Raw genomic sequence first — 23,171 nt, 5'->3', positions numbered from 1 at the left:
TTGTGTTGTTGAGAAAAGGTATTTGCAATGAATAAGTCGTTGGTCTTGCAAAATTCTATCATGCGATTTCCAGCATCATTTCTGCCACCAAGGCCAAATTTTCCAACTACCAGTGATTATTCTTTGTTTCCAACTTTTGCATTCCAGTCACCAGTGATAATTAACACATCCTGATTGCATGCTCAGTCAATTTCAGACTGCAGAAGCTGATAAAAATCTTCAATTTCCTCATGAATTTGAATAATAGTCATATTTACTGGTCTTCCTTGTAGGCATATCGATATTATCCTATCACTGACTGTATTGTACTTCAGGACAGATCTTAAAACATCCTTTGTGATAATGAATGGCATGCCATTCCTCTTCAAATTGTCGTTCCCAGCATAGTAGATCACATGGTTGTCTGATTCAAAATGTCCAAAACCAGTCCATTTCAGCTCACTAATGCCTAGGATATCAATCTTTATGCGTTCCATTTCATTTTTGACAACTTCCAATTTTCCTAGATTCATGCTTCATACATTCCATGTTCCAATTATTAATGGATGTTTGCAGCTGTTTCTTCTCAATTTGAGTCATGCCACGTAAGCAAATGGAGGTCTCGAAAGCTTTACCTTATCTGTATTATTAAGGCTGGTTCTACTCTGATGATGTGGCTCTTTCCTGGTCCTATGTTGAGAGCCTTCCAACCTAAGTGGCTTATCCTCCTACACTGTATCAATGTTTCCAGGCTTTTCATAAAGTTGCACAGTAATGTATCAGGCAGTGTTTCTCTGCTGTTCATAAGGTTTTCCTTGGTCAGTTCTTTGAGAAGTGGATGGTCTCCTCCTTCTTGTCAGTCTGTCTCAGTCTGTAAACTGTTGAAACCTGTGCACCATGTGCAACCCTACTGGGTTTGAGACACCAGTGACACAGCCTCAAGCCTCACAGCAACACGGCACCATAGTAGGACAAACTGACAGGCAAATTCTTCTCCCTTAGCTTTTCCAACTGCTCTGCTCACTTTCTGGCCTTCCCCCTACCCTAGGACTAGATTTTCTAATTTGTTGGCATACAACTGTTCATCATGTTCTGTTATAATTCTTTTATTTCTGTAGGGTCAACAGTAATATCCCCACTTCTGTTTCTAGTTTTAATCAATGGAATCTTCTCTCTTATTTTCTCAGTCTAACTAAAAGTGTCTATTTTGTCGACCTTTTGAGAAAACCAATGTTTGGTTTTGTTGATTCTCTCTATTGCTCTTCTATTCTCTACTTTGTTTATCTCCACTCTAATAATTTTTATTTCTTTATTTCTGATTACTTAAGGAATTCTGGTGGCACAGTGGTTAAAGCATTCAGTTTTATTTATTCCTCAACTCTGTCAATTTTTGCACTATATACTTTTTGGTCTGTTGTTAAGTATGTATATCCATGAAATTGTTATACCTTCTTGAAATATTGACCTTTTCTCAATATATAATGTCCTTTGTCTTATACCAGTCTTCAACTTAAAGTGTATTTTTGTCTGATATTAGTATATCCATCCTTGCTCTCTTTGGTAACTGTTTGTATGGAACATATTTTTTCATTATTTTACTTTTTTTAAAATTTTTATTGTGATTTGGGTGAAAGTTTACAGAGCAAATTCACTTTCCATACAGCAGCTCACATACACTTTGTATCAAGACATTGACTACAATTTCCCACAATGCGTAGCTCCCTTCCCACTTCCTCCTCTTCCTTGTGTCTTTCTTTCCCATGCACTCCTGCCCCGCAAGCTGTCTTCCTGTGCATACACAGCCCTTCTATTCTCCCATGATTGATCTGTCCAAGGAGTGTATCTGGCTAATGTAAATGTTCAGCTCATATGCCTGTCTTTTGTTTGGCTGGAAGCCACAGGAGTGGATTCAATTCTAGACCTGAAGAACAGCTAGGGGCCACAGTCTCAGTGGTTCCATCAGGCCCTATCAGACCAGCAAACCTGGTCATTTTTTTTTTGCCCCCACATTGTTTTCCCAATCTATCCAGGATCTCCTACATAAATCCCCCTTCAAGTGGTTGGCAGTGATAGGCAGGCACCATCTAGTTCTTCTGGTCTCATAGTTGTATAGGCTGAGGACTGCATGGTGTACCAGTTGCTTGGACTAATTGTTTCCATGAATCTTTGGTTTTCTTCATTCTTCTTTGCTCTGAATGAGGAGAGACCCATCATTGCACCTAGATGGCCACTTGCAAGTTTTTAAGATCCCATTCGCTACTCTCCAAAGTAGGATGTGGAGCAATATTTTTTGTAGGATGTTATGCCAATAGAGCTTGATGCCCCCTGCGACTAAGGTCCCAAACCACAGGTCCAACTACTCACTCCCTCTGGGTAGCTGGCTGTGGCCAAGAAGTGACTACAACCTTGCCCCTTGTCAGCTCTACTATACACCTGGGAATTCTTACAAAACATACAAATACACTTTTAGAACCATTGTCTGCCAACCCTATACATGGTTTTGGGCACACTCTGCTCTGCATAGACATACCTAATAGTTCATACTGTCCACCCATCTATTAACCCACAGATCAATGTTTGCCTTCAGTGACAACACAGTACTGTCTGTGCAAAAAGGTTTATCTGTGTTGTCTGTATATCCCGTGCATCTCTCTATGTCTTCTTCTTCCTCAGTGCCACCATATTGATCACTCACATTTGGTACATTCCCCTTCTCTTCACCCGAATCAGTACTTGTCTCTACCTATCTAACTATCTCTCCTCCCCGCCCACCATTGGTAACCAACAAAGAACATTTTGTTCCATATATAAACCTTTCCTTGACTTTTCACAGTACCAGACTAATACAATATTTGTCCTTCTGTGATTGACTTACTTCAATCAGCATAATGTCCTCCAAGGTCATCCATGTTATGTGGTGTTTTGCAGATTCTACATTATTCTTTAGTGTAGCATAGTATTCCATTGTGTGTATGTACCATAGTTTGGTTATCCACTCTTCTGTTGATGGGCACATAGGTTGTTTCCATTTTTTTGCTATTGTAAATAGTGCTATAATAAACATGGGTGTGCATATATCTGTTCTTGTCTGGCTCCCACTTCTTTAGGATATATACTTAGTAATGCAATAGCTGGATCAAATGGTTTTTCTAATTCCAACTTTTGAAGGAATCACCATACTGCTTTGCACAGTGGTTGTATCATTTGACAGTTTCACCAGCAGTGTGTGAGAGTCACAATGTCTCCGCATCCTCTCCAGCATTTGTTATTTTCTGTCTTATTGAACTTTACTACTAGTGCTGGACAACATCTTATCTCATTGTTTTGATTTGCATCTCTCTAATGGCTAATGATCGTGAGCATTTCTTCATATGTTTGTTGGCTACCTGAATATCCTCTTTGGTGAACTATCTATTCATGTCTTCTGCCCCTTTTTAATTGGATTATGTGTCTTTTTGTTTTTGTGGTGTTGGAGTTTTCTATAAATTCTAGAGATAAGTCCCTTGTCAGATATATCATTGCTGGATATATTTTTTCCCAATCTGTAGATTCTCTTTTTACTCTTTTAGAGAAGTCTTTGGAAACACATAAACATTTAATTTTTAGAAGGTCCCATTCATCTAGTTTATCTTCTGCTGTTTGTGCATTTTGGGTTGTGCTTGATAGTCTATTTATATATTGTTGTTGTTATGTGCCGTCGAATCGGACTCAACTCAAAGTGATGCCTCTTTGGGTTTCCGAGGGAGTATCACTACAGAAGTAGATTGCCCAACCTTTCTTCCAAGGAGTGACTGGTGGGTTTGAACCACCACCCATCTGGTTAGCAGTCAAGTGGCTTAGAGCCCCTAAATTTACCCCTCGTTTTTCCTTGAAGAACTTCATAGTTTTAGGTTTCACATTTAAGTCTTTGATCCATCTGGAGTTACTTTTTGTGTGTGGTGTGAGGTACAGATCTTATTTCATTTTTCTGCAAATGTATATCCAGTTTTCCTAGCATCATTTGTTAAACAGACAATTTCTTCACCATTTAATGGAATTCAGTCTTTTGTCAAAGATCAGCTGACCATAGGTCAGTGGATCTATTTCTGGGTTCTCAATTCTATTCCATTGGTCTATGTGTCTGTCATACCAATACCAGTCAGTTTTGACTACTGCAGCTGTATAGTAGGTTTTAAGATCCAGGAGTGTGAGACCCCCTACTTTGTTGTTCTTCTTCAATAATACTTTGCTTATCATATAAAGTTTCCTTTTTATATAAAGTTAGTCATTGGTTTTTCCATATCCTTAAAGAATGTTGATGATATCTGGATTGGGATTGCATTGAATGTATAGATTGCTTTGGGTAGTACTGATATTTTCACACTGTTCAATCTTCCTATCCACGAGCATGATATGTTCTTCCATTTATGTAGATCTCTTATGGTTTCTTGAAGTAGTTTTATATAGTTTTCTTTGTACAGGTCATTTGTGTCTCTCGTAAGATTTATTGCCAAGTATTTTGTTTTTTTGATAGTATTGTAAATGGTATTGATTATGCCACCAGAGCTCCGAATCTCTTTGCTGGTGTAGAGGAATCCAACTGATTTTTGGATGTTGATCTTGTATCCTGCCACTATACTAAATCTCTCTATTAGTTCCAGGAGATTTCTTATTGAGTGTCTTGGGTTTTCTAGGTATAGGATCATATTATCAGCAAATAGGGATGGCTTTACTTCTTCCTTACCAATTTGGATGCCTTTGATTTCCCTTTCTTTCCTTATTGCCCTGGCTAGGACTTCCAATACAATGTTGAATAGAAGTGGTGATAGAGGGCATCCTTATCTGGTTCCCATTTGCAAGGGGAATGGTTTCAGTGTCTCTCCATTGAGAATAATGTTGGCTGTTGGTTTTGCAAAGATGTCCTTTAGTGTGTTGAGGAATATCCCTTCCATTCCTATTTTGCTGAGAGTTTTGATCAGGAATGGGTTTAGATTTTATCAAATGCCTTTCCTATGTCAGTTGATAGAATCATGTGTTTTTTTTCCTTTGTTTTATTTATGTGATGGATGTCTGATTGTTTTTCTAATGTTGAACCATCCTTGCATACCTGATATGAACCCCATTTGATCATAATGAATTTTTTTTTTTTGATATGTTGTTGGAGTATATTGGCTAGGATTTTGTTGAAGATTTTTGCATTTATATTCATGAGGGTTATTTGTAGTTTTCCTTTTTAGTGATGTCTTTGCCTGGTTTTGGTATCAGGGTTATGCTTGCTTCATAAAATGAATTTAGGAGGATGCCCTCTTTTTCTGTTTTGGTAAGTTTGAGTAGGCTTGGTGTCAGTTCTCTGAATGTTTGGTAGAATTCTCCAGTGAAACCATCTGGGCCAGGACTTTTTTTGGGGGAGGGTGGGGGGTGTAATTTTTTGATGACCTGTTCAATTTAATCTTTTGTTATGGATCTATTCAACTTTTCCACTTCAGCCTGTGTTAATTTAGGTAAGTAGTGTGTTTCTAGAGATCTGCTCATTTCTTCCAGATTTTCAAATTTGTTGGAGTACAGTTCTTCATAGCACCCTGATATTATCCTATTTATTACAGTTGTTTCTGTTGTGATGTCACCCATTTTGTTTCTTATTTGTGTTATTTGTATTCTCTCCCTCTTTTCCTTTGTTAAATTTGCCAGTGGTTTGTCAATTTTATTAATCATTTCAAAAAACTAACTTCTAGTCTTGTTGTTTTTTCTTGTCAGATATGTCATTATCGACAAGTATGAATTTGTTGCTGTCATTTTGTTATGTGCTTTCTTGTGGTATTGATTTCTTTGTTCCACATAATTTTCTGTGAGCTTGTTTTGTTAATGAATCATGTTATCACTTTCTTTGTTGCTGTTTTAGTATTTGCTAAATATTTATGCTGGTCCTCTTTTTTATTTTGATGTAAAAGTCTATCATTTTTCTTTGAGTTACCTGTAATTTATAATTTTCTTCCCAAGTTTAGAACAGTCTGTTCTAACTTGTAGTTGTCTTGACTTCCCTACCATTTAGAAGGTCTGTAACCACACAAGTTGTTCCCTTCTTTTTGGTTTGTAGTTGTCTTCATTTGTCAATTGATGCCTCTGGTTCCCTGTTTACAATCTTGTAGGTTTACTTACTTTGGATACTTCTATAACTGAGTTGGATTCTGGGTTATGCCATCATTTCTGTTAATGGTCAGAACCAACTGTTGTTGGTTCTCTCTCCAAAGGACTCCCTTTAGCATCTCTTGTAAAGTTTGTCTGGTTTTAACAAATTCCCTTAATTTCTGCTTATCTGGAAATGTCCTAATTTCACCATCATATTTGAGTGACAGTTTTGCTGGATATATAATGTTTAGATGGAAATTTTTCTCTTTCAGGGTCTTATATATACCATCCCATTGTCTTCTCACCTGCATGGCTTCTGCCAAGAAATCCAAACTTAGTCTTATTGGTTGCCCCTTGTAGGTAACTTTTCATTTTTCCCATGCTGCTTTCAGGATTCTTTGTTTGTCTTTGGTTTTGGTGAGTTTGATGATGATATGTCTTAGTGATTTTCTTTTGAGTTTCTCCTGTTTGGGGTTTGTTGGACTTCTTGAATGGATATATTCTCATCTTTCATCATACCAGGAAAATTCTCTTCCAACAATTCTTGGACAATTTTTTTCTGTGGTTTCCTTTGTCTCTTCCTGTTCTGCAATTCCAATTACATGTAGGTTATTCCTTTGCATGGCATCCCACATGAACCTTAGGCTGTCTTCATTTTGTTTTGATCTTTTTTCTGATTTATCCCTTTCCAAAGAAGTATTGAGGTATTTTCCTTCAATCTCACTAGTTCTATCTTCCATTGATTCAATTCTACTGCTTTGCCTATTCAATGTGTTATCTGTTTCTGAAAATTTAGTATTAATCTTCTGATTTCTGTCTGTAGATTTTGTATCATTTCTAATTTTTCATTTATTATGTCATTTTGTTCTTTTATTTTCTTCCAAAATTATTCTAGGGTTTTGTCTTTGTTTTCCTCAATTTTGTCAGTGTTTTCCTTGATTGTCTCTCAATCCATTGAACATACCTTACTGTAATTCTTTTGAATTCCTTATTAGGGAGTTCCAATGATGCTTCTTCCTCAGGGATATGTTTTGGGTTTGTTTCCTGGTCCCTTTTTGCTCCTGCTTTATTTTGCTTCTTTGTGTAGACTGTGGTGCTCTCAGGCATTGTTATGTTTTGTGTTTATATTTAATTGGTAATTGTATGTTGGAGTGACTTGCCCACAATTTTCATTTTCTTTGTTTTGTTTGTATGTTATCTATGTAAGCAGAGTACTGCGCTGTGCTCCTTTATTCACTAGTTGGAAACATTTATACACTTACCACCTATCTCCTTTCCTGTTGCCTGCCCATCATATGTCCCTGCTGTCCTTGGCAAATGGAGCCTATTCTTAGGCTCCTGGAATCTGAATGAGAATGCTGTCACTTTAAAATCCAAAATGGTCACCACTCGTAAATATTCAAAATGGCTGCACCCTCTGGACAGCTGAAAGTCCACAGCTCAGGTTGTCTCCCTCTTTGCTGTTTCCCTTCCTAGTCATGGGCTGCCAGTGCAGTCATCCCTGCAGCCCTTGGCAACTAGAGCTGACCTTTAGGTCAATTTTCAGATCCCAACACCACTTGGAAATATTCAGGCTGTTGGTCCTGTCACAGTAGCTGATAGTCCACTGCTCTGATCATCTCCGTACTCATTGTTTTTGTTCAGGTTTTTCCACTAGTTGGTGCCTAATCCATTTCTGTATACTTCCTTTCAAAGCTAGGGCTCCAGGATTATCTACTGTATCTCTGTATTGGTTTCTCTTTTCTTCATTGAAGAGGGTCTGTGTAGCTTGCCTGCCTATTCCGCCATCTTACCAGAAGCCCCTCAAATATTCTTTTGAGCTTTCTCTTTCTCCTCTCCTTTTGGAACTCCCATTGCATGTGTTGGTATACTTGATAGTGTCCTACAGGTCCCTTAGACTCTGTTCATTTTTTTTTTTTTCATTTCTGTTCCTCAGAGTGGAAAATTTCGATTGACCTATCTTCAAGTTTCCTGACTCTTCTACTGCTCTAATTTTCTGTTGAACACCTCTAGTGAGTTTTTTCATTTCACTTATTGTACTTATCAGCTTTATAATTTCCATTTGGTTAATTTTATAAGTTCTATTTCTTTACTGAGTCTCTTTATTTGGTGAGGCATTGCACTTATGATTTCCTTAAGTACCTTGTTAATGGTTTCCTTTTGCTCTTTGATTATATTTAAGATAGTTAATTTAAAGTCTTTGTCTAGTAAGCCTAGTATCTGAGTTTCCTCAGGGGTGATTTCTGTCAAAAGCTGTTTTTCTTATAAATAGGTCATACTTTCTTATTTTGTGCATGCCTCATAATTTTTGTTGGAAATTGAATATTTTAAATATTATAATGTGGTAACTCTGGAAAGTCTCCCCTCTCCTCAAAGCTTCTTGTTGCTGATTGTGCTACTTTGAAGTTGTTTAGTTGTTTAATGATGTTTCTAAACTATTTTATATAAAGATTGTATTCTTTGTCATATATGATCACTGAAATTTCTGCTAACTTAATGGTCAATGGTGGTGAATTCACAGAGATTTCCTTAAATGCCTGGAGCCATAAATAAACAAATAACAAAGAAAAAAAAAAAATAGACACAGAAAATAATACTCTCCAGTCTTTTCAATTTCTCCTGACATCCATTTTGGTCTTTTCTTGCTTTGTTGTATTTTTAATGACCTTTTTCTCTCTTCATGTATGATACCCTTGATGTCATTCCACAGTTCATCTGATTTTTGGTCATTAGTATTCAATGCATCAAGTGTATTCTTGAGAAGGTCTCTAAATTCAGGTAGGATATACTCAAGGTTGTATTTTGGCTCTAGTGGATGTATTTTAATTTTCTTCAGCTTCAACTTGAACTTGCATATGAACAATTGACTATCTATTCCACAGTCAGCTGCTGGCCTTATTCTGACTGAAGATATTAAGCATCACCTTTGTCTCTTTCCAGAGATGTACTTGATTTGATTCCTGTGTATTCCATTTGGCAAGATCCATGTGTATAGTCACTGTTTCAAAAACAACAACAACAAAAACTTATTGCCATTGAGTCAATTCCAACTCATAGTGACCCTGTTTGGGAGATTTACCCCTGAGGTGGTAAATCTTTATGAAAGTAGGTTTCCCAGTCTTCCTTCTGTAGAGTGGCTGATGGGTTTGAACCACCAACCTTCTGGTTAGCAGTCAAATGCCTTAGGCACTACACCAGCAGAGCAGTTGTTGAAAAACATGTTTGCAATGAATAAGTCATTGCTCTTGCAAAATTCTATCATGCAATTTCCAGTATCATTTCTATCACCAAGGCCCTATTTTCCAACTATCAGTCCATCTTCTTTGTCTCCAACTTTTGCATTCCAAACACCAGTAATTATCAATGAATCTTGATTGCATGTTTGATCAGTTTCAGGCTGCAGAAGTTGATAAAAATCTGTGATTTCTTCATCTTTGGCTTTAGTGGTTGGTGCATAGATTTGAATAATAATCATATTAACTGGTCTTTCTTGTATGAGTATGAATACTATTGTATCACTGATAGTATTGTACTGTAGGATAGATCTCAGAATGTTCTTTTTGATGATGAATGTGAAGCCATTCCTCTTCAATTTGTCATTCTTGCATAGTAGACCATAACTGTCCAATTCAAAATGGCCAATACCAGTCCATTTCAACTCACTAACTGATCTTTTTGAGTCTCATTTTTGACAACTTCCAGTTTTCCTAGGTTCATACTTAGTACAGTCTACATTCCAATTATTAATGGATGTTTGCAGCTGTTTCTTTTCATTTTGAGTCCTGCCACATCAGCAAATGTAGGTTCCAAAAACTTTACTCATTCCACATCAGTAAGGTCAACTCTACTTTGAGTTCTTCATCAATAATATTTTTATTTCCTTCCAATTTGAGTGGCTCATCTTTTGGCACTTTATTAGACAGTGTACCACTGCTATTCATAAGGTTTTCATTGGCCAATTTATTCATGAATAGACAGCCAAATCCTTCTTCCTTGTCTCTTAGTCTGGAAGCTCTGTTGAAATCTCTCCATAATGAGTGACCCTGCTGATATTTGAAATATTGGTGGTATAGTTTCCAGCATCATAGCAACACACAAGCCACCATAATATAACCAACTGACAGATGAGTGATCATCTAAAATATAGAATAGCTAAAGAGAATGGAAGAAACGAGGGAGTAGAAGAGCTGAACTTCTCAATTGTGACATTTCTCAAGCTGAAAGAACTGAAGAAAAAATACAGGCCTTGAGTTGCACCATTGAAGGATAAGAAGCTCTGGTGGTGCAGTGCCTAAGAAATTTGACTGCTACTCAGAAGGCTGATGTTTCAAACTCTTCAGCCACTCCATGGAAGAAAGATGGAGCAATCTACTTCTGTAAAGATTTACTGCCTCAGAAACCCAATGGGGGTTGCTATGAGTCAGAATTGACTTGATGGCAGTGGGTTGGTTTTGTTTTTTGTTTGTTTTGGTTTTTTTGCTTCATGGGCAAAATATTCAGCAACACAGAAAGCATTAAAAGAAGATGGAAGGAAGATGCAGAACACTGTACCAAAAAGAACTGGTTGACATTCAACCATTCATTTCAGGAGGTAGCATATGATCAAGAACAGAAGTACTGAAGGAAGAAGCCCAAGCTTCACTGAAAGAATTGGAAAAATAAATAAATAAGTAAGACTCCAGGAATGGACAGAATAACAATTGAAATATTCAACAAATGGATGCAGCACTTATCTACAGCAAGCAATTTGGAAGACAGCTACCTGGCCAACTGACTGAAAGAGATCAATATTTGTGCCCACCACAAACAAAGGTGATCCAACAGAATGTGGAAATTATTAAACAATATCATTAATATCATATGCAAGTAAAATATTTTTGGAGATAATTCAAAAATGGTTGCAGCAGTGCATTGACTGGGAACTGCCAGAAATTCAAGCTGGATTCAAAAGAGGATGTGGAATGAGGGATATCATTGCTGACGTCAGATGGATCTGACATCAAAGTTTACCAGAAATATGTTTACCTGTGTTTTATTAATTATGTAAAGACATTTGTGTAGATCATAGCAAATTATGGATAATATTGTGAAGAACAGAAATTCCAGAACACTTAATTGTGCTCACGAGGAACCTGTACATAGACCAAGAGGCAATTGTTCAAACAGAAAAAGGGAATACTGTGTGGTTTAAAATCAGGAAAGGTGTGTATCGGGGTTGTATCATTTCACCATACTTAATCAATCTATATGCTGAGTAAATAATCAGCAGTATATGGATTTGAAATTGAAGATTTTTTTTAACCAATTTCTGTAGTCTGAAATTGACCAAATGTGCAATCAAGATGTATTGATTATTACTGGGAATTGGAATGTGAAAGTTGGAAAGAAAGAAGAATCATTTGGTAGTTGGAAAATGTGGTCTTGGTGATAGAAATGATGCTGGAGATTGTATGATAGAATTTTGCAAGCCCAACAAATTATTCATTACAAATACCTTTTTCAACAAAATAAACAGTGGCTCTATATGTGGACCTTGCCAGATGGAATAAACAGGAATCAGATTGACTACATTTATGGAAAGAGGCTGTTCTGGTTACCTAGTGCCACTCTGACAAGAATATACCACAAATGAAATGCCCTTACCAAACAGGAGTTTATTCTCTCATAGTTTGGAGGCTTTAAGCCAAGTTCAAAGTGCCAGGCTCTAGGGGCTGTATGAAAGCCCCTCAACCTTGGGCTTCAGCTCTGTCTCTTGTTCCTGGCCACCTGAAGCTAGAGGCATCTCTTCCCTCAGGCAACTAGTGACTGCTGAGGCTAATAAGCCCAAGGTTGATAAATAAAATGGCACAGTCCTGATGTTACCAAACCACATGGCAGACCATTAATTCAAGTCCATTGTAAGTCCCAAGATCAGCAGAGCATGGCAGGCTGCTGAACAACACCACAGCTACATGCAGGATCCAAGCGTGCCATAAGCTAGAGATCATTCCCCAAGCCTTCTGCTTATATACAGGAAGCAGACCACATCCCTAAGGCAGCTACTCAGCTGCTCAAAGTAGATTCCACCATGGAGTCAATTACCAGTCTCATCATGGGGACTACTACATCCAGCTGCCCAGCCACTCAACCAGGCCCAGCCAAGTTGACACACAAACTGAACCACAGAGGCGATCAATAATATCAGTCAAAACAAGGCAGGAGCTGACCATGAAACAGACCATCAATCGCTCATTTGCAAGCTCAAGTTGAAGCTGAAGACAATTAAAACAAGTCTACAAGAGCAAAAATATGACCTTGAGTATATCCCACCTGCATTTAGAGATATCTGAAGAATAGATTTGATGCAATGAATACCAATGATGGAAAACCAGATGAGTTGTAGGATGACACCAAGAACATCATACGTGAAGAAAGCAAATGGTCATTAAGAAATCAGGAAAGGAAGAAAAGACCAAAATGGATATCAGAAGAGACTGAAACTTGCTGTTGAACAGAGAGTAGCTAAATCAAATGGAAGAAATGACGAGATAAAAGAGCTGAACAGATGATTTCAAAGGGCAGCTCGACAAGACAAAGTAAAGTATTATTAAAAAATGTGCAAAGACCTGGAGTTAGAAACCCAAAATAGAAGAACATGCTTGGCATTTCTCAAGCTGAAAGAAATGAAGAAAAAATTCAAGCCTCAAGTTGCAATATTGAAGGATACACAGTGTCAGAGAAGGTTGTGAGCACAAGAAAATAGTGTTTAGTGCCATTTGAGAGGCACAGAGAGATGAGCAAGTGCTGAAGAGGCAGAGACTCTTTCCCATGAGGGGACTAGGGAGGCTGTGTGGAGAAGGCTGGCAGACTCTATCATCACAGCAGTAGTCAGCAGTCATTGAGGATTGACTGTCTTCCAGGCACTTCAGACACTTGACCTCATTGAGTTCTCACAAGGTGTGTTCCTGCATGACATCTGAAGCTCAGAGAGGTGAAGCAAATTACTCAAGTCACATAGCTCAGAGATCTTTGGACTGGGATTGTAGACCATGTCTGTGGGATTCTAAAGTTCTGTCTCTCTAGTATTTCAAGTGTGTCTATCCTTGATTCCTCCACCAGAGGATTTGCACCCTGAGCAGACTAAAGGAAAAGAAGCTCTCATGAGGAGTGTGTGGCATTTTTCAACTGGCAGGAAAGGATTTAGGATGGTGGATCCCAGGGCTAACCATTGAAACTCTTCTACATAAGGTAATTCCTTCATACAAGACAGTAGTTGCCAGCACCATGGCTTTGTGAGTCAGGACAAATGCTTCTTGGGCCCTCCTTAGGAAATTAGTAGGGAGACATTTCCTGCCCTTCTAGACTGGCCACAAGGGAGGTAGCCTGGCAGTGTTAGAAATATCACTGGCCCTGAAGTTCAGACTCTGACTCTGCCACTTCCGTGTGTAATGATGTTAGATAGGTCATTTCTTTGCACCTGGGTTCCTCATCTGTAGGGTGACCGACCCATCCTAGTCTGCCCAAGACTTACCTGGTTTTAGCACTGAAGGTACTATGTCCCAGGAAAACTCTCAGACCCGTGAAAACCCTTTTGTCTGTGAGATGAGGATAATACTTCCTACCACAGGGTTGGGAGGAATAGAAAGAAGATACATGAAAGCACCTGGGGTGTGGTTGGGTTCTATAATAATTTATTTTTACTTATGCAAAGGGCAGGGTGGGTCGTTGAAGAGGATGACTGTTGTGCCCAATAGCTGACACTTTGACATGTAGACTTAATTCCCATGGGACACCTGAGAACAGAACCTGGAGAGCTTTTTGTTAGTTTCACTTGACCATTTCTACCAGCTATCCTTCTGGAAACATCGCTGTGTGTCAGATTCCCACGTGCTGCCGAGGAAGAGCCATCACCTGGCTCTTTAATGACACACCCAACTTCTCCTTCCTGGCCTTATTCAACACTGAAGGCCAGGGCTGCATTCAGTACAACACAAAGGCCTGGTGAGTGAGTTGTGGGAAGCCTGGCCCCATGGTGAGAGCTTCTGGGGGTGACAGAGGAGGGTACCAAGTGGAACTAGGAATCTCTGGGAAAAGTAGGGGCTTTTCAGTATCTAGAGGTGTAGGAAGACAGGGAGACAGGGCTGAGGTAATACTTGTAAGGAAGTAGGTACTTGGAGTCCAGGCCCTCACTTGCTGGATCCATAGAGCAGCCAGTCAGAATGGCAGCACCCTAAACCCTGCTCCACATGGGTACCTCATGACACCTTGCCCAATGCTGGAACATGCAATCAAGATCTTGAATGTTGGTTAGATTCTTAGAAGAATTTTTTCATGAAGAAAAGTTCTGTAACAGGAATGGGTGAAGGAGAGGTTATAGACACCACCTCTGTAGGGTCTTTTAAGAAAAGCACATAGTTTTGCCTGACAAAGTTTGATTTTTGTCCAGCCTTTCATCAGAAACTTAGATGTACTTTTGTATTATAGATATTCCTGCTCCCAATCTGGTGTCCTGAGATCTTATATCATCATGATCCTGGCACAAATCCCATTTCTTCCCCTCTTGAGTTTGACCTGAGTCCCCACCATCTCCCTCAAACCTGCTCTCCCCCTATATCAAGTGTTCAGGGGCCTCAGATTATACTAGGCTGAAGAAGCAAGGCAACCTGCAGGACTCCAAGTTTCCTCCAGCCTGGGACAGTGTCAGAGCCCTGCCTGTAGAGGTGAAAGCTTTGTTCCATGGCTCAGTGGCAGCTGTTTACTACTGTATCCCTCCTAGCTGTCCATATGTCTTGGTCTTGGATGAGGAAGGTGGAACCACCAATGACCAGAAGGGCTATGTAGTCCACAAGTGGAGCTGGACTTCTAAGACAGAGACGTTGCTCTCCCTAGAATACAAGGTAAGATTAGGCATAACAAGTAGGGCAGAAGTGAGCACCTCCACTGCAGGGAGGGTCTTAGCAAATTTTTCTGTGCTGCCCAGCATTAAAAGCTATAGCAGTACCTAGAAGATAGGGGCCCTGCCCTATCACAGTCTCCTTCAGAGGTTCCCAAGTTGGTGGGTGGTGGTCCAGGGCTGTCTAAAGTGAAATATTCACCAGCCTATAGCAACTGTTGGGATCTCTGGTGGTGTAGGGCCTAAGGCACTACTTGACTGCTAACCAGAAGGCTGGCGGTTCAAACCCACCAGCCACTCCTCGGAAGGAGATTGGACAATCTACTTCTGTAGTTATATTGCCTTGGAAACCCAAGGAGGAGATTGCTATGAGTCGGGATCGACTCCACAGCAGTGAGTTTGGTTTGGTTTAGTTATAGCAACTGTTAAGAAGCTCTGGTGGTATAGGGGTTAAGGCCTTTGGCTGCTAACCAAAAGGCCAGTGGTTCCAACCCACCAGCTGCTCTGCAGAAGAAAGATGAGGCAGTCTGCTTCTATAAAGATTTACAGCCTTGGAAACCCAACGAGGGTCACTAGGAGTCGGAACTGACTTAATGGCAGTGAGTTTGGTTTTGGTTTTATAACAACTGTTAGCCACTCTACTGATCTTTCTTGGTAATGTTGTTGTTATTTGCCGTTGAGTCAGCCCCGACTCATGGCGACCCCTCCTTGGGTTTCCAAGGCTACGGAAGTAGGATTGCCCAACCTTCCTTCCACGGAGTGGCTGGTGGGTTTGAACCACCAGCCTTCTGGTTAGCAGTCAAGTGCCTTAGGCACTATGCTACCAGAGCTCCTTTCTTGGTAATATCCTTCCTAATTTATTCTTATTATTAATATATTCTTTATAGTTAAATGTCTTTTATGAAATAACAATTATAGTAATTGATAGTTTTATTTTTAATGTCTATAGATGTCAATGGGAGCTCTGGTAGCATAGTAGCTAAGGCACTTGACTGCTAACCAGAAGGCTGGCGGTTCAAACCCACCAGCCACTCCTCGAAAGGAAGATGGGGCAATCTATTTCCATAGTGATACTGCCTCGGAAACCCAAGGAGGGGTTGCTATGATTTGGGTCCAACTTGACGGCACATAACAACAACATACATGGCAATAATAAAAGTTTGTTCATTCATCAAATATCAAATAATTATTTAATTATTTCTTTAACTAATGTTAAATAATTTAATTAATTAACAAAGTAATTAATTGTGCTTGTCACTTCACCTAGGGCAGAGTTTCTCATCCTTGATAAATTGCTATTTTGGGCTGAATAACTCTCTGTGATGGGTGCTATCCTGTGCATTCTAGGATGTTTTTCAGCATCCTTGGACTCTACTCATTCGATGCCAGCAATGCCCACTCAGTGTGACAACCAAAAAAAAAAAAAAAACTCCAAACATTACCAAATGTCCTCCAGGGGCAAAATTGTCCTCAATTGAGAAACACTGATCTAGAATCTAGAAAGAGATAAAGAACCCCTCAAGGAACTCAGGAGTCTAGTGGAGTAATAAGAACACAGGTCAACAAGGATGAGTTATGAGAGATGGGCAAGCACATAGGATTGGAATTCAGAGAAAAATCACTGAACATAGAATCAGCTCAAAGTAGTCTCAGATTATGGAGCCAAGGTAATGGTTACCATGGTAGTTCAGTTTGTGTGCCTAGTTGAATGGCTGGGCAGCTGGGTATAGTATTCCCCATGATGAGACTGGTAATCAGCTCCATGGTGGAATCTACTGTGAGCAGCTGAGTAGCTGCCTTAGGGATGTGGTCTGCTTCCTGTATATAAGCAGAAGGCTTGGGGAATGGTCTCTAGCTTATGGCACACTTGGATCCTGCATGTAGCTGTGGTGTTGTTCAGCAGCCTGCCATGCTCTGCTGATCTTGGGACTTACAATGGACTTGAATTAATGGCCTGCCGTGTGATTTGGTAATATCGAGACTGTGCCTTTTTACTTGTCAACCTTGGGCTTGGCAGGCTCAGCAGCCAGCAGCTGTCTGAATGAAGAAAAACCTCTAGCTTCTGTGGGCTGGAAGCTGGAGGCAGAGCTGAAGCCCAAGGTCAAGGGGCTTTCACACAGCCCCTAGAGACTAGCAGTTTGAACTTGGACTTAAAGCCTCCAAATTGTAAGAGGATAAACTCCTGTTTGTTAAGGCCATCCCATTTGTGGTAATTTCTTGTCAGAGCGGTACTAGGGAACCAGAACAGTTACCAAGAGAATCACTGTTAGAGTACATGCAGGGGCTCAAGCATGTACCCTCTAACCCCTGTCTCTTGCCCTTCCTATTCACCCTGTACATTGATCACTTTTTTTTTTCCTAAATCCTACTTTATTTAGATCACACCTCTGCTCAGAAACATTCAATCCCTTGAACATGCCTCATCCTTGCTACCCCCTGGCCTGAAATGCTCCCTCTCTTCTTCTCTGAGAATCCAAACTTGCCTTCCTTCAAGCCCTTCTCAGACTTCCCCTCCTTCGTGGCACCCCAGCCCACACCTATTTCTCTTTTCTCATAGTGCTCACAGACTGTATTACTCATTTCATAATTAGTCATGTAATGACGAAGTTCTCAGCTCTGGCTGCATATCAGAATCACCTGTAGGGCTTTAAAAAACACAGACTCCTAGGCACAGCCGCAGAATGATGCTGATTCAGTTAGTTGGCTTATTGTAAGTTCTGATTTTCTATAGTTTTTAAAAATTCACTAGTGTTTCTGATGCTTGGCTAAGTCTGAGATCCCCAGTCTAAGGTTGTTGAGTTGTCTTAATATTTAACTTTTCATATAGGTATGAAAACTTTATAATCCAAGAAGATTATAACTTAGTTGCAGGCAGGTACCATGTTACGTGTTAATGTAAACAAGTGAAAAGAAAACTGGAATGAGAGTCTGAGGAGTCAAGTACTAGGTGCCAACTTTGGAGATTTTGGTTGAGTAGTTTGTGAAAACCACTTAGCTTCTCTGAGTCTTGGTTGTATCATTTATATACAGTGGGTGATAGGACCTGTCCTCCTGCTTCACAATGCTTTTGTATACGGAAATGGACAACAGGTGCTGGTGCAATCAGGAACAGCCTGGAAGAGAAAGTGGCCCTTGAGTTGTTACATGAGTGTGTATGAGTATTATTCATATAGATAGAGGGGGGATGAAAGGAAGCATATTCTAGGTAGAGGGAGTTGGATCTAAGTGTGGCATCTTTAAAAGTCCACAGGTGTCTTTTGTGAAAGAAAGGTGGGCCTGATATATAAAGGTTGCAAGTTAGGGGTGAGAAGCACTGAATGAAGGCTTAGTATGATGTCTTGGAGGCTGCAGTGGCTAGATTTTTTTTTTCTAACTCAGATATTTACCATTTTTAATGTTCAAGAAGCTCTGATGGTACAGTATCTAAAGCATTTGACTGCTAACCAGAAGGCTGGCAGTTCAAACCCACCAGCCACTCCACAGAAGGAAGACGGGGCAATCTACTCCGTAAAGATTTACAGCCTCGGAAACCCAATAGGGGTCGCTTTGAGTCGGAATCAACTTAATGGCAGTGAGGTGGTTTTTTTTTTGTTTTGTTTTGTTTTTTAGTGTTTTTGATTCCTCCCTGAAAACCAAGGTTCCCTCTGGTATAACTTTCGTTCAGCCTAAAGAACTTTCTTTAGCATATCTTGAAGTACAGATCTGTTGGCAACAAATTCTCTCAATTTTCTTTCATGTGAAAAAATGTCTTTATTGAAGGATATTTTTACTGACTATGGAATTCTAGTTTGACTGTTTTTTTTTTCTTCTTCTTTCAGCACATTCCAATGTATTCTGTCCGTAGTTGATAATGAGAAGTCTATAGATATTCAAATCATTGTCCCAGTTTCTCTAGCTGCTTTGAAGATTTTCTCTTTTCTTGATGAAAGCCTATGTTCAACTATGATGTATCTAAGTGTGGTTGTCTTCATATTTTTTTTCTATTTGGAATTTACTGAGTGTCTTGAATCTGTTAATTCATGCCTTCACTAGATCTGGGAAGTCTTCTGACATTTCCTTAGATATTTTTTTCTCCAATTTCTCTTCTTTTCTTCTGAGACTCCAATTATATGTATTTTAGACATGTAATAGATATTTAGATATATAATAAATGATATATTATTGTATTTTAGATATTGTCCCAAAGGTCTCTGAGATTCTGTTCTTTTTTCAAAAATTTTTTCTTTACTTTTCAGATTATATAATTTCTATTGATTTATATTCAAGTTCACTGACTTTCTTCTGTCATCTCCATTCTGTTATTATGTCTATCCTGCAAAGTTTTTTTTTTCACATTATATATTTTTTAGGTTTAGAGATTATTACATTTAGTTCTTTTTTATATTTTATATTTATCTGCTGAGATTTCCTATTTTTCATTCATTACAAATATAGTTTTCTATACTTTATTGAAAGTAGTTAAATTAACTTGTCTGATAATTCTAACATCTGGGTCATATCTAACAGGGTTGGTTTTTGTTGATTATCTATTGCCTCAAGGATGGGTCACACTTTACTAGTTCTTCACACATCATGTAATTTTGGATTATATTCAGGATATTGTGAGTGTTATGTTGTGGAGATTTTGAATTCTGTTATATTTCTCTGAAAAGAATTGACAGTTTGTTTTAACTGGCAATTAATTTGGTTCAATTCAAACTGCAAACTCCCTCTCTCTTACACTGGGCACTCAAATCTCAGTTCAATTTTCACTTGTTTGTTTGCTCTACCTGTAAGCTGTTTAAAAGGAGCTCTGGTGGCATAGAGGTTGAAGCATTCAGTTGCTAACCAAAAAGGCCTGTAGTTCAAACCTACCAGCTCCTCCTCAGGAGAAACATGAGGCTGTCTGCTTCTGTAAAGATTTGTTGTTGTTGTTGTTATGTGCTTTCGAGTCTGACCCAACTCATAGCAATCCCTCCTTGGGTTGCTGAGGCAGTACACCCTTCTAAACCCTATGGAGAAGTACTACTCTGTCCTATGGGGTTGCTGTGAGTCAGAATCAACTCAATGGCAGTGGATTTCTATGAGAATTTGGCCATGACTATGGTCTGCTTTCAGGCTAAAATTGTGAAACAGAAACTTACCCCATGCTGATCCTTTCTTTTAAGTTTGACCCTCCTTCAAAATCTGCCTGCTTTTGTTTACAGGTACTTGTTTTTTTGTTTTTTTTTTTGCATTTCGTCAGGTTTATTGTTATCTGTGTAAGGGTCAGCCTGTTAGGAGCTGAGTCTGTTATACTGAAAGCAGAACTAGCCAGTTCATTTTTAAGCTGAAGACTGGTATAATCCACTGCCATCGAGTCAATTCTGACTCATAGCAACTCCATAGGGTTTCCAAGGCTGTAAATCTTTACAGAATCAGACTGCCTCATCTTTCTCCCATGGAGTGAATGGTGAGTTTTAACTACCTACCTTCTGGTTAGCACCTCAATGCATTAACCACTGCACTATCAGAAATCCTTAAGGGCTAGTATGATGGGTCAGAATTTGTGTGGAATGTTGGCTAGTGAGGGAGAGAGCAGTGGAGGGTCTTGTGGAAAGACTAGGTGTGGGGCTTCTAGCCAGATCTGATATGATTAAGAGTAGTGGCAATAAGAAAAAATGGGGAAGAGGCTATATTAACAAAATAATAATATGGATTTCATTTACATGCTATACAGGGTAAATGAGAAAGAGGGAATTATAGATGACTCTACAATCCCCAACATATGCATCTAGGTCAGCGATAGTCCTATTGGTGGAAACAGAGAAGCTGGAAAACTGGATCAGTGATTAGTATAGTTTTAGACATGCTGATTGGGCTCAGTGGTCCTGTTTCTCTGGGTGGTTGCAACATGGATCCTGACTTTGAGTGAGAGATTGGAGCTGAAGATAAGGATTTGGAGATGGTAGATATGATGTGACGGGTTGGTTAATGGATGAGTGAGAAGATAAGAAGTGGCTCATATTGGAAAGCACTGTATTTGGAGCATTGGGAGAGATAAGAGAAACTACCTAGGGAGTAATGATAATTAAAAAACAGCTGTACCATCCTACGCCCTTTGCATGTTTTATCTCATGAAACGTTCTCAACACCCTAGGAGAAATATTCTACTCTTGTCCCCAGACTCAGGGAAACTAACCAACTTATCCAAAATTGCTTAAGTGGTAAGTGGTGATACTGGGATTTGAACCCTGTCCAACTTCAGAGCTTGAGCTCTTGACTGTGGCTGTATAGTGCATTCCTCCAGCAGAACAAGAGAGAGTAGGGAATTCTCTTAAGTGAGGATGATTAATTTTGATGATGTCAAGACTTGAGAGGAAGACAGTCATGGATAATTGTTTTCAGGGGCTGGAGAGGACTCGAATGCTGACTGAAGAGTATGAGGAAGAGACTTAATAGTAAGGAAGTTAAGCATAGAATATTGAGACACCAAGTAGAATAACAGAAGGAAATGGAAGGAACAAAGTGGAGACTGTTTACTAAATTCAGATAATTCCTGGCAGTGTTTTTAGGTAGGAGGATATTGTAGATCAAGGAATCCCTTGATCTAGCCAGTCCTCTGGAAGCTGAAGAAAGAAGCATTTCCACTCAGCAGTGTATGGCCACGTACTTGTAAGCCCTTGGATAGGGCCACAGTGTATAAATAACTCACTGCACATGTGAACTATCTTACATGTGAGTCTTCTGGCCTGTCCTGAATATAGTTCCTCATGTTTGGTATAGACTTATGGCTTACAGAGTCACTTCCAACTTTACCTCATTGCCCTAGTCTTTCGACTATTTCTTGCTGAAGAATTCAAGATTCAGAGGCCAAATGGCTAGATAATGAGTCAGAGCTGGGACTCATCCCTAGATCACCAAGTTCTCAGTAAGGAATGAGTTGGTATAATGGCAACTCACTCTCCCTGTGTTCCTACCTGGGACTATTATTTCCAAAATCCTATTGGAAAGTGATGAAAAGGGTAGCTTCTTCTCCTTTTCTCACTGGTCTTTGGTGTTTCCACAGGGAAAGAATAGTAACATATTTGAGTATAAGGGCAGGGACTGAACATGTGTAGCTCATCCCCTGCAGAGTTATTTTTGCTATCTGCCCACTCACCCATAAGTGGGGTACCTTCTGTGCTCCTTGCCATAAAGTCAGCTTCCCAAAGCAGGCTCTGCCTGCTGTAGGGCAAGGCTTGTAGTACGACCTGGTGCTTGAGTACACACAAATTCAGGGGCAAAGGATTAGCTTCTGATCCATGCTGCCTTCTCCAATCCAGCTTGACCAGAAATTAAGCTGTTCACCTCCTGATGTGGTTCTAAACTTGGGTTGGAAAAGGAAGGATCAGGGATAAGGAGACATCAGTTATTTTTCCTGTTAATCCACCAAAGAGAACTAGACTTCTGTCTTTCCCATGAAAGCTAAATTCCAACAAAAGACCTGGAAGGATCTTAAAAATTCTTCAGCCTCAAGCTAAGAGGGGTTTTGTACTTTGTGGTGAATCACAAAGAAGGGGTAGATGGGATAATAGAAGCAGGGGTCCTGTGATCACTTGTTGCTTCACCTGCAGATGAATGAGCAAATGAAGTTGACGGTGCTGGGACAAGACTCCGTAGTGGTGACATTCACCTCCCTAAATGAGACAGTATCACTCACTGTATCAGCCAACAATTGTCCTCATGGGATGACACACGATAAACGGGTAAGGAAAAGCCAAATCACCCAGCTCTAACCCCAAGGCATCTCAGTGTGGGGGCCAATGCACACCTCAATGCTCAAGCTATTCCTCCTGATACAAGGCCCTACCTCTTTCTCTGCTTGATAGACTCCCACTCCTTATTCATGACTTAACATTGGGATTACCTTTTCTGAAACTTCTCATATCAGCTTGGAGTCTTTCAGTTGTAAGTGGCAAGACCCAATGCAGACTGGCTTAAGCATAAAAATAGAATATATTGGCTCAGCAATCAAAAAGTCTGTCAATATCTAGCTTTAGGCATGGATCCAGGTACTCAAATGATTTCATAAAATCTTTCCATCTCTTGACTTTGTTTCCCTCTTTATGAGACTTATTGTCAGGAAGTTTCTATCCTCATGTGACAAGATGCTCATGAGCATCTCTAGGCTATTATTCTACCAGTTTTCATCTCAGGGGAGGAAGGGCTTCTCTTTTGTAAGTGTTGCTGTAAAAGTGCCCACTTCAATGCCCAC

The 23,171-nt window shown here is 39.6% G+C and overlaps 1 protein-coding gene across 1 annotated transcript in view; it reads left to right on the top strand.

Annotated features, from left to right (window-relative positions):
- The window catches only part of CUNH3orf20 (chromosome unknown C3orf20 homolog), a 184,924-nt gene that overhangs the window by 31,777 nt on the left and 129,976 nt on the right, over positions 1-23,171 (top strand). Inside the window, exons 6-8 of the mRNA XM_007950598.2 lie at positions 13,912-14,064; positions 14,840-14,960; positions 22,531-22,662. Of these exons, the coding sequence (XP_007948789.2) occupies positions 13,912-14,064; positions 14,840-14,960; positions 22,531-22,662 (406 nt within the window). The remainder of the gene's footprint in view (positions 1-13,911; positions 14,065-14,839; positions 14,961-22,530; positions 22,663-23,171) is intronic.

Source organism: Orycteropus afer, unplaced genomic scaffold (assembly GCF_000298275.1).
Source record: "Orycteropus afer afer isolate SDZICR_OR568_19922 unplaced genomic scaffold, OryAfe1.0 scaffold00282, whole genome shotgun sequence".
NCBI lineage: Eukaryota > Metazoa > Chordata > Mammalia > Tubulidentata > Orycteropodidae > Orycteropus > Orycteropus afer.
This window is presented reverse-complemented; position numbering and strand designations above follow the sequence as displayed.